The sequence below is a fragment of the Rhinopithecus roxellana genome, chromosome 18, assembly GCF_007565055.1.
Source record: "Rhinopithecus roxellana isolate Shanxi Qingling chromosome 18, ASM756505v1, whole genome shotgun sequence".
NCBI lineage: Eukaryota > Metazoa > Chordata > Mammalia > Primates > Cercopithecidae > Rhinopithecus > Rhinopithecus roxellana.
This window is the reverse complement of record NC_044566.1, coordinates 64,807,694-64,830,259: the sequence shown is the minus strand read 5'-3', so window position 1 is coordinate 64,830,259 and position 22,566 is coordinate 64,807,694. Positions and strand designations below refer to the sequence as shown.

The 22,566-nt window shown below is 43.2% G+C and overlaps 2 protein-coding genes across 8 annotated transcripts in view; one reads left to right on the top strand and one right to left on the bottom strand.

Moving 5' to 3' along the window:
* The window catches only part of MPHOSPH8 (M-phase phosphoprotein 8), a 46,328-nt gene extending 35,761 nt beyond the window's left edge, over nucleotides 1-10,567 (top strand). The window contains exons 10-14 of one of the 5 annotated variants that reach the window (XM_010353102.2): nucleotides 3,581-3,735; nucleotides 5,507-5,661; nucleotides 7,687-7,814; nucleotides 8,646-8,729; nucleotides 9,276-10,567. In XM_010353102.2, the coding sequence (XP_010351404.1) occupies nucleotides 3,581-3,735; nucleotides 5,507-5,661; nucleotides 7,687-7,814; nucleotides 8,646-8,729; nucleotides 9,276-9,317 (564 nt within the window). In that variant the 3' untranslated portion in view covers nucleotides 9,318-10,567. Of the gene's footprint in view, nucleotides 1-3,580; nucleotides 3,736-5,506; nucleotides 5,662-6,822; nucleotides 6,968-7,686; nucleotides 7,815-8,645; nucleotides 9,040-9,275 lie in introns of those variants that run through there. The other 4 variants (XM_010353108.2, XM_030921928.1, XM_030921927.1 and 1 more) reach the window with 4 other exon arrangements.
* Nucleotides 9,590-22,566, bottom strand: part of PSPC1 (paraspeckle component 1) — a 112,667-nt gene continuing 99,690 nt past the window's right edge. Inside the window, exons 7-8 of one of the 3 annotated variants that reach the window (XR_004054633.1) lie at nucleotides 14,446-14,545; nucleotides 9,590-9,725 (exon numbers count right to left, since the gene is read on the bottom strand). The gene's annotated coding sequence lies outside the window, so the exon portion shown is untranslated. Of the gene's footprint in view, nucleotides 9,731-11,802; nucleotides 12,677-14,445; nucleotides 14,546-22,566 lie in introns of those variants that run through there. The other 2 variants (XR_004054634.1, XR_004054632.1) reach the window with 2 other exon arrangements.

Sequence of the window (22,566 nt, the reverse complement as noted above, 5' to 3'; positions counted from 1 at the left end):
CCTGTGGGCTGTCCCTTCTTCAGTACCTTGGCAGGTGCTTGTGTTGGCATCTGCCACTGCCAGGCGCTGTGCTGGGGCCTGAGAACAGAGTGGGTACCAAGACAGTCCTGGAGTCCAGCCGCTTGCAGGGGAGGAGGAGAAGTGGGCTGGCAGGCAGCAGTGAGCTCAGAGCGGGCAGTGGTGTGATCAGAACGGCACAGAGAGCCGTGAGGTCACAGGAGAGTGCTCCGAGCTGGGCCTTGGGGTCCCTGGCAATCCGTAGGGTGGATGAGGCAGGTGCCACACTGTATCCTAAATGGCAGTCAAGTCAGCAGGGAGGGAGCACTCCGGCTGCAGCTGGAGCCGCAGGGAGGCTGCCGGCCTGGAAGGAGCAGGCCTGGGCGTGGGACAGAGCTCCTCGTGTACTCTGTGTGTTCCTCATTTGATGTTGGTGAATTTGTCGCCTCGGGCTTGTTCCTGTGTTCCGGAACGTGGTTTGCAGACAGGTTTTGAAAGAAAGGTCGACCGTTTGGCATTTGTCTTAGGGGACCCGCATGGTCTGATTGGTTCCTCTGCGGCAGTTGTGGGTTCCTGGCCCAGGATGCTATTAGGATAGAGCAGGTCCAGACACGCAGCCAGCAGTGGCCAGCTCAGCTCCCTGTGGGCACCTGTCCTGTTTCCTCCCTGGAATGCTTGGCTCCATGTAAGCCATTGAGCCCAGCAGGGGCCTGCCCACAGCGCCCATTCCAGTCTCTGTCCCCAGTAAGCAAAAGAGCACAGCCAGACCCTGGGTCTGCAGGGCACCTGGCATCGAGTCTCACCGCGAACCCTCTTCTGATGGCCCGGACCACCTGTCTCTTGTCCTCCTGCCGCATGAGGCCCATAAACAGTCTCCTCCTGTCGCCCAGGCTGGAGTACAGTGGCGCCATCATGACTCACTGCAGCCTCGGCTTCCCGAGCTCAAGTGCCTCTCACCTCAGCCTCCCGAGTAGCTAGGACTGCAGGTGCAAGCCACCACGCCCAGCCATTTTTTTTCTTACTAGAGACCAAGTCTCACTGTGTTGCCTGGGCTTGGCTTGCACTCCTGGCCTCAAGCACTTTCCTTTTGGTTCATGGAAATGTTCGTTTTGTTCAGGAGCCTGAGGTTTGTCTTTTGTTTCCCTTCATTTGTTGTGGTTGTCTCGTGTGGAGCAGCAGTGGCCTCTCAGAGCATCATCTTGGTGACAGATGACCCAGTGCACCCTGAACTGCAGCCAGGCAGATGCATCCAGAGCATGAGAGAGGTGGGTGGGCACAGAAGCCTGCTCATGCCAAGCCTGAGGGAGTTCATCCAGAGGGCCCTGGGGAGCCACAGCAAGGTCGAAGCTGAAGAAGGGTAGAATCAGATTAGAGGGTTTCATTTGTGTGTTTTAATGCTCCGTAGTACAGAAGCGGCACAGATTGGGAGGAGGACGTTTGCAGACTTGTCAGGTCTCCAGGTGATGTGAAATAACAGAAGGCTGTACCTGGGTAGTGGCAGGAGGGATGGAGTGGGCGAGCCGGCCACTTGGTAAGAGGTAGAATTCACAGAGCCTGGTAACTGGAGGGGATGCCTGGTCACCCCATTCCTAAGTTGGGGGCCCAGGTGGCACAGATGGAGGGAGTTGGGTATTGGGTCGTGTAGATGTCACCTCTGCACATTTCACTGGGGAATCTAGGCTCAGGAGAGAGGTGTGGGCTGGAGATACAGGTTTGTTGCTGTCCAGCTCTCTGACAGTGACTGTAGCCATAGGTTGAGAGTGGGGTCATCCATGGGGAATTGGAAAGGAGAAAAGGGCCGTAGAAGGAAAGAAGCTGTGTGGGGAGAAGCAGAGGAGGAGGAGGAAGTGGTCCTCAGGCTGGCAGCGCCTCTCCCAGCATCAGGCAGAAGGCAGGTGGGAGCGCCCCCAGGTCAGCACCTCAGGGCTGCATGCCTTGCTGAGGTACCTGTGTTGAGTTGGGGAGTGGGGTGCAGAGGGGAGATGGCTCTGGAAGTGGGTCGGGGAGGGCGTGGCATTTCTTCCCTGAGAGGACATGTGGCACTTACTTCACCGGTTCTGAATTCAATAGACTGCCTTCATCTGCCATGAGGTTTAGTGATTTGTTCCTGAAAAGCTGTATTTTAATTGCTTTCAGGATTTAGCATGTTGAAGTTTTTTTGAGTTTTAGAATGAGAAGATGTAAACATTGTGATTTTCAGAAATTAAAAACCCATTCATCTGAGGAGAAAGTGTAGAACATGGGTCTTTTACCAGAGTGGGCAGGTGCAGGGGGACTGCCCTCACCTGTCGCTGCAGGCTCTGTCGATCTCAGCAGGGCCTCACCCTCCCCGTGGCCGCAGTGTGGGCCACTTGGTCTGTCCTGAGCCTGTCCTGGATGGTGTCCCTCACCTCTGCAGTGGACACCCGGGGTGACCAGAAAGGTCTCAGGCCCAGGCTCTGCTGATCTGACGGCAGAGCCGCCCCTGCCGGAAGCGCTGGCTGACACCGTTGTCCAGGTAGCGCGGCGGACGGGTAGGGCGGCGGGCGGGTAGCGTGGCAGACAGGTAGTGTGGTGGATGGGTAGGGCGGCGGAGTGCCGCTGCTCCTGGAGGCCGCTCTGTACAGTGACGCTGCTGCCCAGCATCTGCCTCACAGGGTCGGGCGGCACAGGGACCCCATCCCCTTTTCACAAATGGAAACGGGAGACTCAGAAGAATTACGGGACTTATCTGCAGTCATGTGGCTAGTAAGTGACAGACAAGCAAACAGTTTGTGCCACAGCTGCACCGTAGGTTTGCAAATTCAGATTCCTATCTGTGCTTGGGTCGTCTCCTTTAAAGCAGCAGCTGGGGACATTTCGAGGTTATTTTGTGGTCCTGAGAGGTGTTTTTTTTTTTTTTTTTTTTTTTTTTTTGAGACGGAGTCTCGCTCTGTCACCCGGGCTGGAGTGCAGTGGCCGCATCTCAGCTCACTGCAAGCTCCGCCTACCAGGTTTACGCCATTCTCCTGCCTCAGCCTCCCGTGTAGCTGGGACTACAGGCGCCCGCCACCTCGCCCGGCTAGTTTTTTTTGTATTATTTTTAGTAGAGACGGGGTTTCACCGTGTTAGCCAGGATGGTCTCGATCTCCTGACCTCGTGATCCGCCCGTCTCGGCCTCCCAAAGTGCTGGGATTACAGGCTTGAGCCACCGCGCCCGGCCGAGAGGTGTTTTTGAGATTCCCGAGACAAAGCTGTCTATAGTGAGGGCCAGGCTTGTGTATCTCGGGGCCTCTGCCGAGGGGCTGGCTCGCGGGGACAGCATAGCATGGACGACAGAGGGCAGCAGGGGGCAGCGCCTGGTGTCTGTTCTGTCTTGGGACTGACAAAACAGTTTCTGAAGTTGCCCATTTCCTGAAAACTCAGTGAAGAAATTAACTTGAACGTAGCACACAGATTTCTGTGTTGGCCCCTGAGTCAAAGATACTCCCCACTTGCATTTAAGCAATGTGGCCTGTGCCCTCTCTTCACAGAACCCAGGCACGTATGGAGAAGGGACCAGCACGCATGGGTCGTTACCACAGTTTACAGCTGAGTAATTGTTCCTCCTTTTTACCTGACATAGGCCTGTAAAAGAGGAAATTCAGACATTGTACGACTTGTGATTGAATGTGGAGCTGACTGCAACATTCTGTCAAAGCACCAGAACAGCGCCCTGCACTTTGCGAAGCAGTCCAACAACGTGCTTGTGTACGACTTGCTGAAGAGCCATTTAGAGACGTAAGTGGCAGCGACTGTGCCGTGTCGAGTGTTCGTGTGGACACATTATCACTGGAGCGGCCTCTGTGTAACTGCTCAGAAAAACATCCAGCACAAGTCCTGATGGTTTTGTTTCCAGTAAATCACAGATTTAATAAATGGCATATGAATTATTTTTCTGCAAGTTATTTAACTCAGAAAATTTCAAACTTAACACTGGCCTATCTGGGAGTATTTTCCTTAAATATTAAGTATACTCTTAATTTGGTTAGCAAAGGTTTTCTTAAAAACATTTAAACTTGGCCGGGCACAGTGGCTCACGCTTGTAATCCTAGTACTTTGGGAGGCCGAGGCGGGTGGATCACTTAAGGTCAGGAGTTTGAGACCAGCCTGACCAACATGGTGAAACCCCGTCTCTACTGAAAAAACAAAAATTGGCCAGGCGTGGTAGCGGGCACCTGTAATCCCAGCTACTCAGGAGGCTGAGGCAGGAGAATCGCTTGAACCTGGGAGGCGGAGGTTGCAGTGAACCAAGATCACACCATTGCACTGCAGCCCGGGTGACAGAGCAAGACTCTGTACCCCCACCAAAAAAAAGAAACTTTAAACGTTCGTCTTTCTTTTTAATAGACCTTATTTTTTGCAACACTTTTAAGCACAGCAAAGTTGAGTGGAAGGTACAGATTTCCAAGCCTCCCCACCGCCATCCTCCCCAACTGTCGAGATCCCAGTCACCCACCATGGGACATTACTACAGCCGAGGAACCTACAGGGACATCGCATAATCCCTGGAGCACAGCACTGACATCATCAGGGCTCACTCGTAGTGATACACATTCTGTGGATCGGGACAGATACATCATGCATCCATCCCTCATCACAGTGTCACACAGAATAGTTTCACTGCTGGAAAAAGCCTGTGTTCTCCACCTCTTCATCCCTCCCTCCCCCAGCCCCTGACAACCAGCAGTAACTTTACTGCCTTCATGTTTTGCCCTTTCCAGAACAGTCGGAATCACACAGTGTTTGGCCTTTTCAGGTTGGCCTCTTTCATTTAGCAGTAGGCATCCAAGAGTCCTTCCATGTCTTGATAGTGCATTTCTGTTTAGCACTGACTGATATTCTGTTGTTGGTTGTCAATATTTACCAGTTTATTCAAGTTCATTCTTTTTCAAATAAATTCTAAATCATATTTTATTTTATTGCAAGTTCATACTTACAACACAATTTAGTATTTCTATCACTTCAGCACTCTCGGCAACACACATCACAAACTCGCACATACCAGACAGTAGCGAATTCAAGGCGGTGTTTACGTCACAGGTCTCGGGTGGGCCTCTGGGACCGCGCCTGTTGCACTCGGTGCTGCTGATGGCCGCAATCCCGACTCCTCTGGTCACACGGGGTGTGTGCTTAGATCCAGCAAGTAGAGCGACCCACTTTCCTGATTTGCCGAGTACTGAGGGGTTCCCCTTTCTGATTTTCCACTGATTCATTAGACAACTATGTAGTAAGCACAGACTTTGTGCCAGGCACTGTTCTAAAGACTGGGGAGATGGAAACGGCAGTGGGGGAAGAGACTTGCCCTCTTAGAACTTCAGTTCCACTGAGATGGACAAGACAGATACACAGGTTGTCGGGTGCCGCCGGGTGGAAGTCAAGCTGGAAAGAAGGCAGGCAGAGCTGCAGCTCTTTTTTGGAAGGTTGGCCTGGGAAGGCCTTACTGGTATTCAACAGGCTTGTGGTTCTTTTCTACATTAATGTTAACAACGTGTACTACTTTTTTTCTTAGACTTTCAAGAGTAGCAGAAGAGACAATAAAGGATTACTTTGAAGCTCGCCTTGCTCTGCTAGAACCAGTTTTTCCAATCGCATGTCATCGACTCTGTGAGGGGCCTGATTTTTCAACAGATTTCAATTACAAACCCCCACAGAACATACCAGAAGGTAAGCCTATGCCTCCCTTCACACTTCTCTGTGTGAAACGTGACACGATATTAACAGATTTTTAGACAGATTCCTTTCTTGGAACAAAACTTTAAGGAAATTCCGTTGTGTGTAATAGTTTTGCAAACCAGTTAACGGCAGAGCTGCTCTGGAAGAGACACCCGGCTGACACCCCATCCCTGTTTTAACCCCATTGAGAGCACTGAAGTTAGGGTTTCCTAATCACACTAGTGCTCAGTGAGTTTTATTAAAATTCAGTGTCTGAGTTATTAAGATGCTGAGCCTGGAATGTTTTTCCCCTGAATTGTGTTGTTTGTAAAGTCTTTGCCCTTTTTGAAAAAGAAAAAATACTCTTGCCCTATAGTAAAGCTGGTGGAAGAGATGGAGAAGCCACTTCCCTCTCTAGCCTCTGCTCCACAGCCCGTCTCCAGGCAGGACTGCGGCTGGCCCTCTCTACACGTGGTGCCAGGCAGATGTGGAGGCAGCTGGGCTCTGGCTTTTTTTGCTTAGAAACCTGTTCCCCATTTTGTGAAGTGGCCTCTTTCATTTAGCAGTAGGCATCCGAGAGTCCTTCCATGTCTAGATAGTGCATTTCTGTTTAGCACTGACTGATACTCTATTGTTGGTTGTCAATATTTACCAGTTTATTCAAGTTCATTCTTTTTCAAATAAATTCTAAATCATATTTTATTTTATTGCAAGTTCATACTTACAACACAATTTAGTATTCATTCCTGGAAAATATATTTAAGAACATCTAGCCCTGCCCCTGAAAGAGCCATTTGTAATATCTTAGTGTTGAGAGAATTTGACATTGTGGAATCATAATTGATCAGGTTTGGTTGTTGCTGTTGTTTTGAAAGGGAGTCTCCCTGTGTCACCCAGGCTGCAGTGCAGTGGCATGATCTTGGTTTATTGCAACCTCTGCCTTCTGGGTTCAAGTGATTCTTCTGCCTCAGCCTCTGGAGTAGCTGGAACTACAGGCGCCCACTGCCACGCCCGGCCAATTTTTGTATTTTTAGTAGAGATGGGGTCATGTTGGCCAGGCTGGACTCAAATTCCTGACCTCAAGTGATCTGCCTGCTTCAGCCTCCCAAAGTGCTGGGATTACAGGCGTGAGCCACTGTGCCCGTTCAATAATTTATAGTTTTGATTATTCAGGTGGACCATCTGCATTGCCAGGTGTGAGCGCCAGAGAGCGATGCCCTGAGCTGGCCCCGGTGAACCTGAGCACCCACTGACACCTACAACTGCTGGGCCTGCAGTTTTCATTTGCATAATGTCTGCATCCACCAACTTTTTTTTTTTTTTTGAGAAGGAGTCTCACACTGTTCCCCAGGCTGGAGTGCAGTGGTACAATCTTGGCTCACTGCAACCTCCACCTCCCGGGCTCAAGCAATTCTCCTGCCTCAACCTCCCGAGTAGCTGGAATTACAGGAACCCGCCACCACGCCCAACTAATTTTTGTATTCTTAGTAGAGACGGGGTTTCACCATGTTGGCCAGGCTGGTCTTGAACTCCTGGCCTCAAGTGATCTGCCCGCCTCTGCCTCCCAAAGTGCTGGGATTACAGACATGAGCCACCATGCCTGGCCAATTTTGGGTATGTATTAATCAGAAAAATTGGAAGGGACAAAAAGGTATGTGGAAGAAAATGGAAAACCACTCAGACCCACACCCAAAGGTGCCCACCACAGGAATGTCCCTGGGACATGTGCACATTCAGCAGTAATGTTTCAAATACCAGTTTAATAACTTCAGTATAGAAAATCATACTTAAGTCTTTTCCAGGAACTGTCAGTAGAGATTACTTGGGCAAAAGGTAAAAAGAGTTCTGTGGGTTGAAAAATGCCGGGTGACACAAGCTTTGAGAGGGCCAACCTCCTCTGCGCCTCCAGGCGGAGTGGGTGATGCCTGTCTGGCCAGGTCCAGCTTGGGGGCCTGCTTCCGTCTGGTGTTGAGTGTTCCTCTCTCTGGGGGCTGAAGGCTGCATCTGAAGTCATTCACATACGTCTCCCATTTTCAGGCTCTGGCATCCTGCTGTTTATCTTCCATGCAAACTTTTTGGGTAAAGAAGTTATTGCTCGGCTCTGTGGACCATGTAGTGTACAAGCTGTAGTTCTGAATGATAAATTTCAACTTCCTGTTTTTCTGGTAAGATACTCTGTATTTCACTATTGAAAAGTAAATTCTTCTAATCAAAAGCATAGGTGACTTAATTTTAAATTCCTGTGTCTTAATAAAATATAATCATTCAGAAACTAATCCAATAATAGTGGTTGGGAATGAGGTCATACCCGTAATTATCCTAAATTTTGTCAGTAGGAATTTTTCCTGTTTATTTTTTTGCCTTAAATTGTGCTTACCCATACTGTCTTAGGGCTAGCATTGTTCTGAATATAAATTCTTAATGATCTCAAAGATTCTTTGTACATACTTTGCCACTTTTAGAATTCTTTCCTTGGACTGAATTAAGCAAAATTCCCTAGATACAGCCATTTTAACACTTGTACTGTGTATTGCTGGGTGCATTCTAATCCAGTTTCCTGGACTGATTTTGTCATTTGTATATTTTTAATAAATCAAGGGAAAAGTAAGTCACTTTTTTTTTTTTTGAGACAGGGTCTCACTCTGTTGACCAAGCTGGAGTGCAGTGGCGTGGATCACAGCTCACTGGAGCCTTGACTTCCCAGGCACAAGCAATCCTCCCGCCTCAGCCTCCTAACTACCTGGGACTATAGATGCACGCCACCACATCCGGCTAATTTTTTGTATTTTTTGTAGAGATGGGGTTTCACCGTGTTGGTCAGGCTGGTCTCCAACTTACGGGCTCAAGCGATTGGCCGCCTTGGCCTCCTTCACAGCATCTTGACTTATGAAATAAAAAACAAAACTTATTTTTGATTCTTTTACATCATTGGTGTTTTAACAGTTTCTGGTGTAAGTTTGAAAAAGCACTGATTTTTTTTTCTCTTTCCATTGTAGGACAGTCATTTTGTTTACTCATTCAGCCCTATTGCAGGTCCCAATAAACTCTTCATAAGATTGACAGAAGCACCCTCTGCCAAGGTGACAATCCTTTCTTCATATGTAGTGTCAGTACTCAAGTTGTTACTCCAGATTACTTTATCAACATTAGAAAAAAATTCCAAGAATCCTGGTGTACCTGTCCTAGAGACACGCACTCCCTAGGGTAGTGATGCTAGGTGCACCCTCTCTCCATCTACAGTGTGTTAGACATAATAATGCGGCAGGAACAGGACTAGGTTGCAGCTGAGAAGAACGCCTCTTTATAGAGGATGGAGCCATCTGAATCATGTTCTAGGCCTTGGTGTGGAATTGCCAAATATATGTCTTTAGGCCGGTCCCTAACCTCTCTTGTATGAAAGGAAGCTGGACAAAATAGTCTCTCTAATAAAACAGTAATATAAAATTAATAGCACTTGGAATTATTTCTTGAATTAAAATGGCAATGATCTAACAATGTAAATTGATAAGCAACTTGAAAATATTGCCAAATAATAGAAGCAGATCTTGGCCATGTGTGGTTTTTTTTCTTGTAAGAAAGGGGAAATCTGGATCTGTACTGACAGCTGCATTCTTTTCTTTCAACAGGTTAAGTTGCTAATAGGTGCATACAGAGTGCAGCTGCAGTGACCAAACAGCAGGGATTGGGTGGAGTTCTCTTCAGACCTATTCCTACACTCTCTCTGACAGCAGTTTGGAATTCTTCTAGCACACCTATGTAAAGTTTTGTCTGTAAACCTCTTGCAGTTAAGCCTGTTGTCTGTTGTAGTCTGTAAGATGCGACATAGCTGTGTCTGTGCCAGTATGCTGGAATCTCAGTGCAGTGTCCAGACTGCGTATTTCAGTTTTTCCACAATGTGGATAGTACATATGAGGATTATTTAAGAAAATTAAAGACTTACTTTCTTTTTTCTGGAGACGGAGTTTTGCTCTTGTTGCCCAGGCTGGAGTGCAATGGCACGATCTCAGCTCACTGCAACCTCCGCCTCCTGGGTTCAAGTGATTCTCCTTGAAATTTCTACTAGCCCTGGTGAACTTCTGTGCTTTAAAAAAAAAAAAAAGAAGAAAAAGTTCAGCTCTAAAGCATTTGCTTACAGCAAGGGGAGCCATGTTATATTCAAGTTACCCAAGCACCAAATAAAGTGTGGGTTTGCTGCCCCTGAAAGGGTTGGGAGGCCTGATCTTTTTCTAGTAGACAGTTGCCACACATTCTGGAGATGGCAGTCACTTGTAAATGTGCTGTAGTCACTTGTACACTATGAGGCCTAAAAGAATATTATAGGCTCACACCTATAATCCCAGTGCTTTGGAGGCTGAGGCTGGAGGATTGCTTAGGCCAAGGAGTTCGAGACCAGCCTGGGTAACACGGGGTGGAACACGCCTGTGGTCCCAGGTACTCGGAGACTGAGGTGAAAGGATTGCTTGAGCCGGGGAGGTCAAGGCTGCAGAGAGCCATCAAAAGCCACTGCACTCCAGCCTGGGTGACAGAATGAGACCTTGTCTCAAAAAAAAAAAAAAAGTTTCTTGGAGTCTATACGGTTTTTTTGAAAAGCCAGATCTTGTGCCCCAGTTTTGACCACCAACTGGGAAGATGGAGCTTAGGTAACGAAGCCTGGCTGCTGTGTGGGAGCCGCCGCCTTGTCTGAGACAAGTTCCTGCTGCTTAAGCATCAGTCGAGCTCAGGCTGCGTTATGCAGAAGGTGACAATTGTTTTGCTCCTCATTAGTTTATAATTGTATGAAATAAGATTTTAATGAAAACTTTTCAGAATTCACGTTTGTGTAGATATTTCAGAGAACCATTTTTACTTTACACCCTAACACTGCCTTTTCCTATGGTTTTGTCAATAAAACTATGATGTTAGTCTGTTTCCTTTTATATCTCAAGTCTCAAAACTTTAAAAGACAGTAGATATTTGTGGTTTTCTAGCTAAGTGAGGGCCGAGATTGGACTTTTTCAACTAAATTGAATCATGCAGTGTATCTGATTTCATAGCTTTCCGGGGGAACAGGGAGATCTGAGTTCACAGTGCACGTCAGGAGCAGTAAAGGAGACAGCAGGAGTCCAGCTACAGATGTGAACGAACAGCGTCAGATGTGAACGAACAGCGTCAGGAACACGTGAGAAGGTGACCGACTGTTCATCAGGAAGGCAGGGCTGTCTAAGATACAAACCAAACAGGAATCGCCAGATAGTTCAAGTTATCGGGGAAAAAACCCTGAGCAATGATCCCTCTGAAAAACAAAGCAATTCTCAGGCAGCACCTTACCAAAAGGTTTATAGATAATGTTTAGAACTACAGGTCAAGGCCCAGGGCAACTTCGTGTAGTGTAAAGTGTGTGCAGCACAGCTTATGTGACCTAGTCATGTCACAGATCTCCTAGTCTTTTCCCCTGGAAAGCTATGAAGTCAGATATAGCACTAGGACATGATTCAGTTCATGGCCTAGGACAGGTGATCTCAGGACTGAGATGGCCACACATGGGATGCATGGCTGTGGCCAGACTCGCATCATGTCCTCTGCCATTGTTCCTTCCCACTGTCTACTTGGGTAAGGACAACATAATTTGGCTATTTACTAGCAACAGCACTCTGGATATAGTTTGCTGTAATGGCTGTAGTAGAAAGTACACTACACATTCTTTTGTCTGTTCTGCCAAAAATAGGGATTCTGATAACATTGAATAACTACAATTAGACATGAGGAGTTTGGTTTCAGTCCAAAAATATACTATCCTCACAAGTCAATCCTATCTTGATTCTTAAATGTGGAGAATCTTACTCAGTAGAATGATCAGGAAAGTCTATTTGAAGCTCAGGTGCTACTTCCTGAGTTCCGCTTTGTACTGCACTGTACGCATCGTACTGGGTAGCTTTGAAAGTGAGGCACCTTCCCAAACGAAGCAGACTGTTGGTGAGCATATACTAGTGCGGCGAGGCCTACAGGGCACTCAGCATGTGAACCAGGGGCCTGAGGAAGCACACACCGTGAAAGGCTGGATTGGATGCCCAGAATAAAAACAGTGGAGAAGCTCAAGGAGGATGATTAGCAAAACAAGGAAAAGCAGGAGACATACAACAGACTGAAAAACCTGGCTCGCGAACTGACAAAGGCTAAAGAAGTTCAAAATGTTTAATATTTTATGCAGTTAACGTGTCAAAGCTTTAAGTCTGAAGTTTTAGACTTGTCCCAAATCCTTGCTAAGTCAAGACCACTATGGAATTCACACTGCTTTCTAGAGACTTCCGCTGACTTGCAGCTAATGGTCCTTACACAGCAAAGCTGGGATTTCTAGACGTCTCCTTCCAGGTTCAGAAAAGCCTCATTAGGTAAGTGGCAAGACTGTGAAGACAATGAAGTGGTTTACAATTCAGTCAAATGGGAACAAGATCAAGGACTCATCGGTCCGCATGGCACTTTAGTTTTGAAGGTGACGCCTCCACGCGTCCCCACAGCACGCTCGCCTTCCTCTGCCAACTCCCGCTATTTGCTTGCCTCAGCCAGTTCATGCTTCAGTAAAAACGATTTTTCTCCCAACAATGCCAGTTTTCTTATTCCCAACTTTGAGAGTTGACTCAAAATTGTGGGCTATGAGGGATGGTTTTTAAAAATCCTCTAATGGTTCCCAGTCACAGAGCGTTGAAAGGAGGGATTTGCTGGCTATTCTGAATTGGTGCATTGCTGCCATACTACTTTCCAACATGAACCAGCAAGACCACCACACCAAGGAGTAGGTAACATCTTGATTTAATTTACAAATAAAAAGCCAAAACCCTCGATAAAAAGGAAAACTGCAGTTTACAATTATTCCAGAGATCATTTTTAACCACAGAAAATGTGCCCCTGTAGCATGTTTTTAAATGGAAAGTGCTGATTGCCCAGACATCCATAAACTGTATGGAGTAAGAAATTCGTAAGTGAGGTAAGATTTGTTTTGTCTTGTTTCTTCCAGGTCACGAACAGGGTATTTCCCACAAAATGTTTTGACCTGGAAAAGAGATAGAGTCTTCACTAGTAAACAGGATCTAATCTCCATAGTGTATTTTTCTAAAGAAACAAGAGCTTTCAGTCCTCAAGTAATTTGCTAGACTAGAATCACTGCCTGGCAGACCTATTTAATTCAAGGGTCAATATTAAGATTGTTGAAGGAGGAAACTGTCACGGAAATGGCAATTTCTTAACTCTTTATAATAAAAGTAGTTCACTGTCACAAGAATTAAATATTTGGCATTTTAATAATTTTACTTTCTTTACATGTTTCTGGAGTGAACTTCGGTTTCTTTTCACTGACTTTGTTAGAAAGTAAAATCTATAAAAGGAGTCACTTTAACTGAAGTAACAGTATTCACATTTTTTAACCAAAATTTTAAAATCCTAAAGTTCCAATGACAAATCTACTTGATAAGCTTAAAATCTCTCTCCCCTTCTCTCTCAAGGCCACAGAATGCCACAGGCTTGATCTATGCCACAGATAGCTTATGTACACATTTTTCCTTTCCCATATATTTCCTTACCCATATATGAGATTGGTTCTTTGGATTTTCAGAGACCTATGTATACAGCAATTTGAAAGTTTAATTTCAATAAAATCTCCATAGACTATAAAATTATCTCTAGTTTCCATCCTCAAAATTTCTGTTGCATAGGCTGAGGGTGTGGCTTGAGAATGTGCATTCTGAGGCTCCCAGATGACGATGCTGCTGGTCCAGGGCCCAGGCTTGAGAACCAAAGCCTGAGATTAACTTTCTAGAGCTGGGTATAGTATGCAAAACAGCTGTCACATTTTTGTGCTGCATGAGGTGTCAGATACTCTGAAAAGGTAAAATTTCTCAAAACTATGGAATACATCATCTCAAACCAAGTGCGCACAAATCCTAGAAAAGAAACCATTAGTACACATGACCTAATCTTCCCACTTAAAATGGACTTTTCGACTTTCAGGACTCTGTGTCCTGTGTGGGAGACCCTTCATTTCCAAGAAGCTCTCGGGCCACAGTCACTCCTGTCCCCAGAACCACTTGTAGCAGCAGCAAGAATAAGACAGAATAATGTTTGGTATCACCAGACAAAAGCTAGAAAAGAAATATACTTAATACTATACTTATACTTAATACTATACTTAATCTATTAGAATGACAATGTACCCATGGGAATTTTGTTACAAAGACTGCATTAACGTTTCAATAATATTTTATGTGTGACATAACAAAAGAACAGAAAAATTGTGACCCCTCTCCGAAAAAGTAGAAAGCAGAGGAGGAGGAGGAATGGATCTCATTTTCTGATGCCATTTTTAAGATTACATACTTTCCAAAGGAACAAAAGTTTAAAATTCTAGATTTGGAGGTCATTAAAAATCAATAGGAAATTTTTTTACAAAGACCGTTTTTTCCTCTCTCCTCACTCCAAGACCTCTGTGATATGTCATTTCCCCTCTTAGTCCAGTTTTACCTGAAGACAAATCAATATACGCATTACACCAGGAAGGAAAGAGGAGCGCAAGGCACAGCCAGAGTCCCCTCTCGACTTGCTGAGAAACCAGCTGTGATGCCAGGGTTTCCTACCAAAACAGGCCACGTTATAGAGGATGCAGCTTCAGCTATTAACTGTTCATAAATATTCTACTGACTCAAAACACTGGGACCATTACTTATGTTCATTACAGTCCACAGAATCAGGAAGAATTGACTAGAAAAAAATAGGAAGAAATGAATACTCAAGGATCTGTTAGGAAATAGTGAGCAGATACGGACTGACCTGAAAGGAGGTATGATTCCAGTACTTCTGGTCTTAACTCTTCTGAATTACACTGCTAGCTGCACTTCATGTAACTTCAGCCACGTTTTCTTTTATCACCCTAGAAATACAATGAAATCAGATTTAGCCTTTTTAAAAACTGATTTCAATACACAATGAGAAAAATCAGAGTTAACACATTTCATAAAGTTCATAACAGTAATTGAGATATTGATGCCATTTAGTGCTGCGTGCTCTGATTATTTCCATTCAGTAAGGATTTTTTTAAATTCAAAATACTCTCCATTTCCTCAAAGAACATCAACTGACTTAAAATTCAGCTTCATTTTATCTTCTACAGTAAACAGTATTAAGTCCCAAATACCAAATAATTTTCACATCTGCTAATAATTTATTAAGAATTTCTTTTGCTAAGTCCTTCCTTATTTCCACAGGCCCTCCTGTACAGACTGTTAGTACTTCAGCACAACACAGCTTGAAACCTTGTCATGCAAAATCCCCCAGAGGACCCTCACTCCCACTGTGTCTTCAAAACCTTATGCCACTTGTACCAAGGCAGGGAATACAAATGTGTGTGTCGTGCTCAATCAGAAAGACTCTTACCCTAGTAAGACCTTGATCAACGTTCTTCAAAGAGCGTGTACCCAAAATATTTCAACAGAGGACGGGTTTTTGTATACCGTTATCCTTATATATGTTTTATAATATGCCTGAAATATTCATACAGTCACACACAATTGCATTTGGGGACACATAAACATACAGCTGTGTGCTCAATTTTCAACTGTTGGGGGTCCATGATCCAAAAATATTGGAAATCATTACCCTAGATCAGTGTTGTTAAAACCCATTTGGGTCTCAATTTGCCTGAGAATTGGATGAAGCCCGAAACTGCCCCCCCGAAAAGTGTATGTGAAATGCGTATGCAGAAACTGTCCAGACTGTGCCTGCAAGTAAAGGGGACCCACAGACACCCCAGTGCACCCCAGGAACCCAAGAGGACCCATGGGGTCCCTGTAATCAAATCTTTGGAGTTTTTTTGTTTTGAGAGAGGGTCTTGCTTTGTCACCCAGGCTAGAGTACCAGTGGCATGAACATGGCTCACTGTAGCCTCATCTTCCCAGGCTCAAGCAATCCTCCTGCCTCAGCCTCCCAGGTAGCTGAGACTACAGGTGCACACCACCACACCCAGCTAGTAGTTGTATTTTTTTGTAGAGATGTGATTTTGCCATGTTGTCCAGGCTCATATGGAACTCCTAAGCCAGGCAATCCTCCAGCCTTGGCTTCCCAAAGTGCTAGTAATACAGGTGTGAGCCAACATGCCTGGCCTGTAAGAATTTTTTAAAACAAGGTATGGCATAAATGAACAAAAAATTATTTTTTATATATTTCCACCAGCACTTGGCATTCTATCTACTCCTGTATGCAAGCTCTGAATTTATAGACTCTGTATTCTTATACTCAACCGTGAATTGAAAATGCAGTTAGAAGCCAGGCACGGTGGCTCACGCCTGTAATCCCAGCACTTTGGGAGGCTGAGGTGGGCAGATCACTTGAGTCCAGGAGTTTGAGAACAGCCTGGACAACATGGCAAAGTCCCGTCTCTACAAAAAAATACAAAAATTGGCCACACGTGGTGGTACATGCCTGTTGTCCCACATAATTGGCAGGCTGAAGCAGGAGGATCGTTTGAGCCCACGATGTCGATGGAAGTTGAAGTGAGCTGAGATCACACCACTGCACTCCACCGTGGGCTACAGAGCAAGACCCTTTCTCAAAAAAAAAAGAAAGAAAGAAAAGAAAATGTAGTTAGGCCTCCAGTGGTTGTGTCTATACTGAACACATATAGACTTTGTTCCTTGTCTTTATTCCCTAAACAATATAACTGCATAGCATTGACACTGTATGGGGTATTATAAGTAACATGTAATTTAAAGCATACAAGAGGATGTGCATGGGATATATGAAATACTACAGTATTTTATATCAGAAACTTCAGGATCTGCAGATTTTGATATTCAGGGGGGCAGAAGCAACCTCCCAGGAAATGGAGGAACAACTATTTATGCCTTTGGTACAGTAAAGGCTGACAAGAAAAATAAACAGAACCATCAACCAAACTGGACAACAGTATCACTTAATCCTTCTCAATAACATCAGGATTACTAAAAACTTTAAGCATTCTCAGCTTCTCAAATATGTGAATACTCAATTTATAAACCATTACTAAAACCTAGAAAAGTAATTTCCAGAATTTAGCAAAGTTTTAGTTGTCAATATTTAATTTCAATTTTTTAATTTTCCTTTTTCTTTTTTTTTTTTTTTGAGACAGAGTCTCACTCTATTGCACAGGCTGGAGTGCAGTGGCGCGATCTCTGCTCACTGCAAACTCCACCTCCTGGGTTCACGCCATTCTCCTGTCTCAGCCTCCCCAGTAGCTGGGACTACAGGCACCCACCACAACGCCCAGCTAATTTTTTTGTATTTTTAGTAGAGACGGGGTTTCACCGTGTTAGCCAGGATGGTCTCAATCTCCTGACCTTGTGATCCACCCGCCTCGGCCTCCCAAAGGGCTGGGATTACAGGCGTGAGCCACCACGCCCAGCCAATTTTTAAATTTTTATTGATTTATTTATTGAAATGGAGTCTCATTCTGTCACCCAGGCTGGAGTACAGTGGGGTGTTCTCAGCTCACTGCAACTTTCACCTCCCGGGTTCAAATGATCCTCCTGCCTCAGCCGCCCACATAGCTGGGACTATAGGTACATGCTACCACGCCCGGCTAATTTTTGTATTTTTAGTAGAGATGGGGTTTCACCATGTTGGCTAGGCTCGTCTCGAACTCCTGACCTTAGGTGATCCACCAGCCTCTGCCTCCCAAAGTGCTGGGATTATAGGTGTGAGTCACCACGCCCGGCCCGATATTTAATTTTTAAAAGGGTAATTTTTTCTTATTACTTGTATTCAAAATTTGAAAAGTACTAGAATTCTGTTTAGTCTTACAAAAAAAGTGACAAGGCTGATGGTACATTGCATTGTAATCAACCCTAATAAAACCATCACAATGAGCTACTACACAAGTACATCTATTCAATGATACTCATGGATTTCAAAATATGTGAAGTCCTAGAAAGCTAAGACAAAGACAGCACTTAATATTTCCTCATTCTGAAGAACAGCATCTCCATCAAAGTGATACTGCCAAATATGAAAGAAAAAAAAAACCAATAATCAAATTAAAAGGTCTCCTTTAAGTGAAATCCTAAAAGTATAACTGTAACAACTATATGACACCACCTTGAACACAGGTCTGTCTTTAATTTCAGAATAAAATTGGGTCACTAAGAACTGCACACACATTAACGGCGGATTTTATCCTCATGCCAAAACATCTGAACAAGAGCGAGTGAAAAAAGGCCCCTCTAACCACCCTGTAAGATTGAATAGACATTTTTCATATAGTCGGAAATGTAAACAGTCAATACCACACATACTTTTCTATGACTTAAAGAATAAAACATTCAAATACAAGACTGTGCACAGTGGCTCACGCCTGTAATCCCAGCACTTTGGGAAGTTGACACAGGAGGACTGGGAATTTGACACAGGAGGACTGCTTGAGGCCAGGAGTTTGAGACCAGTGTGGCAACACAGCGAGATGACTCTACAAAAAATGTAAAAATTAGCTGAGTGTGGTGGCACACACAGGTCGTCCTGGCTACTAGGGAGACTGAGATGGGAGAATCACTTGAGCCCAGGAGCTCAAGGCTGCAGTGAGCTATGATCATGCCACTCACTCCAGCCTGGGTGACGGAGTGAGAATCTATCTCTAACAAAGAATAAAATAAAATGTAAAGATATTTTTAAATACAGAAGCCCTATTCTTTTGAGCATGGTAAACTATGTAATAATGGATGTAACATTCTCCCAGCCTTTGAGTAAAAGAAGATACTCTTTTCCCTGAAGACACAAGGTCTACTATTATTCATGTATTACATGTTATATATTACATAATATATAAATTATATATAACAGAAGTCCTAAGGAATGAATGTATAAAATACAGATAATAGATGACCTAATGAGCATCAAGGCTGAGCTGTTCAAATTACAACATATATGAATTGTAAAACTTGAAGAAACAGGATTTTAACAATGGCATGTTGAAAGATGCCTAAAAGGCAAGGATTTCCTGTGAGGCAGACACCTGTTATGCTGAGCCACAGGGACCAGCATTCTTTTAACCAGCATGTTCACTGTTCAACAGCAGGGTTTCCCTTTGGAGAAAGGTATGCTCTGAAGTCTGCAGATTTTGGAGGGGTAGGGATTTCCATGTTATCTAACATAACCACCAGAGAAATCTTATACAGGGGAGTGTTTACAACTGAATTATGATCCTTTGCCTTTATGACAAAGGTACAGATCACAACACTGGCTGCTAAAGCAATAAATAAACTAAATGCTATTACAAGCAATTCATAGCTGTCAAAATATACAGTGTTACCTTTCACCAAAGCTGTTCTATTCTAGTGTTAACTGGAAGATTCTCTTTAAGCAACAAAGAATGTATTTTCAACAGAGTATAAAGAAACAGAGAAGACTCAGTGAATGATATAGCAAAAGAATAAGGCAAAAAATTCAAAAGCCAACATTTTCCAAGAAAACTTGAGAAAACGCCTATGAAAGCAACAAACATGAAAGAACCTGACACCAGACCCACAAGGTCATCCTACTTTCTGATGAACAGACCCACAAGGTCATCCTACTTTCTGATGAACAGACCCACAAGGTCATACTACTTTCTGATGAACAGACCCACAAGGTCATCCTACTTTCTGATGAACAGACCCACAAGGTCATCCTACTTTCTGATGAACAGACCCACAAGGTCATCCTACTTTCTGATGAACAGACCCACAAGGTCATCCTACTTTCTGATGAACAGACCCACAAGGTCATCCTACTTTCTGATGAACAGACCCACAAGGTCATCCTACTTTCTGATGAACAGACCCACAAGGTCATCCTACTTTCTGATGAACAGACCCACAAGGTCATCCTACTTTCTGATGAACAGACCCACAAGGTCATCCTACTTTCTGATGTAATAGAACTTCAATAGATGAACAAATTATTTAACATATTAAAATATAATTTCAGTTAATTGGACAACTAACTGGATGATGTTTTAATACAAAAGTTCCATCTTTCAGCTGATATTTTGTAAGAAGCAAAAATCTGTAATATGAACATTCAATTCTGGATTCCCAATATCATCTGGCTTCTCAGAATTCTAATAAAGCTATCTATGCTTAAACTCATTTTTACATTCACAGATTATACATAGGTCAACGAGTTTTAACATCAAATGGCAATGAAACCACAAAAGCCAGTTAAATAGCAATATGGGTGTACGGTGATCAAAGAAAAAGCAGGAATACTTTACAAAGCAGGTGGCTGAATGGCAAAAAAAAAAAAAAAAAAAAAAAAAAAAAAAAAAAACCAGTATACAAAGGGTACTCAACATCAGAAGTTATTGGAAAATGTTCACAATGTCAGGTTCACTAAAACAAGTTATGAGGAAAAGCAAATTAAAACCACAATGAGACATATTCACCAAAATGGCTAAAATTAACATGACTGACAATATGGAGTGTTGTCAAGGACGCAGAGGAACAGAAATCTTACACATCGCTCACGGGAAAAGAAAACAGGACAGGCCCTTTAGAAAATTACTTGGCAGTTTCTAAGAAACATATTAATAGAACCTGCCCTAGACTGACAGCGTGGCTCACAAGTGTAATCCCAGCACTCTGGGAGTCCGAGGTGGGAGAATCACTTGAGCCCAAGAGTTCAAGACCAACCTGGGTAACATAGCAAGAGACCCTGTCTCTCACTGAAAAAAAAAAATTAGCCAGATGCAGTGGCACACGCCTGTATGCCCAGCTACTCGGGAGGCTGAGGCTGGAGGATGGTTTACACCCAGAAGCTCAGGGCTGCAGTGAGCTATGATCGTACTACTGTACTACAGCCTGGGTGACAGAGTGATATCCTGTCTCAAAACAGAAAGAAAGAAAGAAAGAAACTGCCCATTACTAAGAAACATAAGCTCCTCTCTACTCAGCAATACTGAACCTAGGAATTTTCCCCACAAGAAATGAATGCACGATGACCTGTACCAGAGTGTTCACAGCAGCTTTATTCACAATAGCCCCAAAATGAAAACTGCCCCAAGAGCATATCAACAGAAAACTAGAAAAACAAAATGTGACATATTCATTGAATGACACGTCATTGAGCAGAATGAGAACCAAGTACTGACAGATGCAGCAACACAGATGAATTTCCAAAACATTAGGTGAAGTGGAAGAAGCTGGAGAGAAAAAAAGAGTCCATACTCTACCACTCCATTTCTATGAAATTCTAAAACGGATTTATCATTGGTGATCCATACACGACAGTGACATCCTCTGACATAGGACGGATTGACTACAAAGGAGCTCATAAGACCTCAAGTTTCTGAAAACTGAGTCACACTGAACAAAATTCAAAAAGTATGAATAACTGACAGGCTAACCCTAAATTTTAAAAAGCAAAATTTTACATTTTCTTAAAGAGAAAATTATTTGTAAGTTCATGTAGCAACTCAACGTTGAGAAATAAATACCTAAAATAAGGCCACGTTCAAACACAGGAATCATTTCTAAATATTAAAATAACACTGACGTTTAGATAAATATTAAAGAAAAATTAAACATTCCAGTTAGAATGTTAACTTTTTCAGGAAAAAAAAATATATATGTATATATGCCATCTTTTCCTCTTAAGATTATATGGTAATGTTTCCTGTAAGTTATCAAAGAAATGTGAAGTTCAGCAAAGACTCATAGTTCAATAAAGTACAATTTGATGATTTTATCAAACATAATTAATGACCTCAAAGGAAAAATTAACTCCATTTTGAGTGTCCAGACTTGCAAAATACCAAATTCTAGAGAAAAGATTGAAATGGATCTTAAAATACCTGTCTGCTTTACCTGCAAGGCAACTGTAGTGAGGCAAGTGCTAGTTAGGAAGTAAAACATGTCACTGAAAATTTTCAACCTTAATTTTGTCCCCAAATCCCTACAAAGGCATCTCAAAAACAAAATCCAGAATTATCTTCTTGTGATCACATGAATTTCTCAAGCATAATAGAAAAAACAAAACCAAAACAGTCACGAGAAAAACTACCATTGATCACTGCATAATCAAGGTAAGTTTTTAAAACCATGCTGGACTATAGTAACAATAAATGGCATTTTTTAGTTCAAGAAATTATTATGAACTTACCTGAGCAGTCTCCACTATTTTCTTTAAAAGATCAATATTTCAAGTAAATTACTGCCACAGCCAAGAATCCCAATGTTACTTATTTAATGTATCAATCATGTTCATATATCATGAAAAGCCGCTGGAAACAAATTGTCAAATAATATTCAATAGTTTATTTTACACCACATACGTAAAACCATTTAAAAATAGCACCTTACTGTTACTTACTTTGAAGATAACATGTAAATCAAATTAGGAAAAATATTTCTTGCAGAATCCATTACATATTCATGTGCATTAAATAATACCAAAATGTTGTGTTCGGGGTAATTACTCAAATATCAGTGCAGTGTTATGTGCTAATCATCTGTTTAAATGCAGGGGAAACAGGTGCTAACCCAAATCCATGACAAGGTCTGATGACCAGCCTCAGTCAGGATCCTTTCTTCTGCTGTCCCATCTGGCATGAACTCCTCACTGGGGAACACTACTTCTGAATTAGAAGTGTATCCAATAACTGTATTTACATGAAAATACATTAGGATCATTACATGTTTTAATGGTTTGCGTTAACATAGAATGACAATACATCTTCTAAAAAGCGACTGAAGTCTAAAAAACAGAAGGCAAGTTTAAAAAGTATCTTTCACATTTTGTAAATGTACAAAATTTCATTTATTGGCTGCCACAAAGTTTGAGAAATTTAGACTATATAGACCAGATTAATAGGTAACAGAAAAACAAAGTGTAAGAAAAGCATAACATGTAGTTGTAAATCTACCATGGCAAACTTTTCCTGCCTCCACA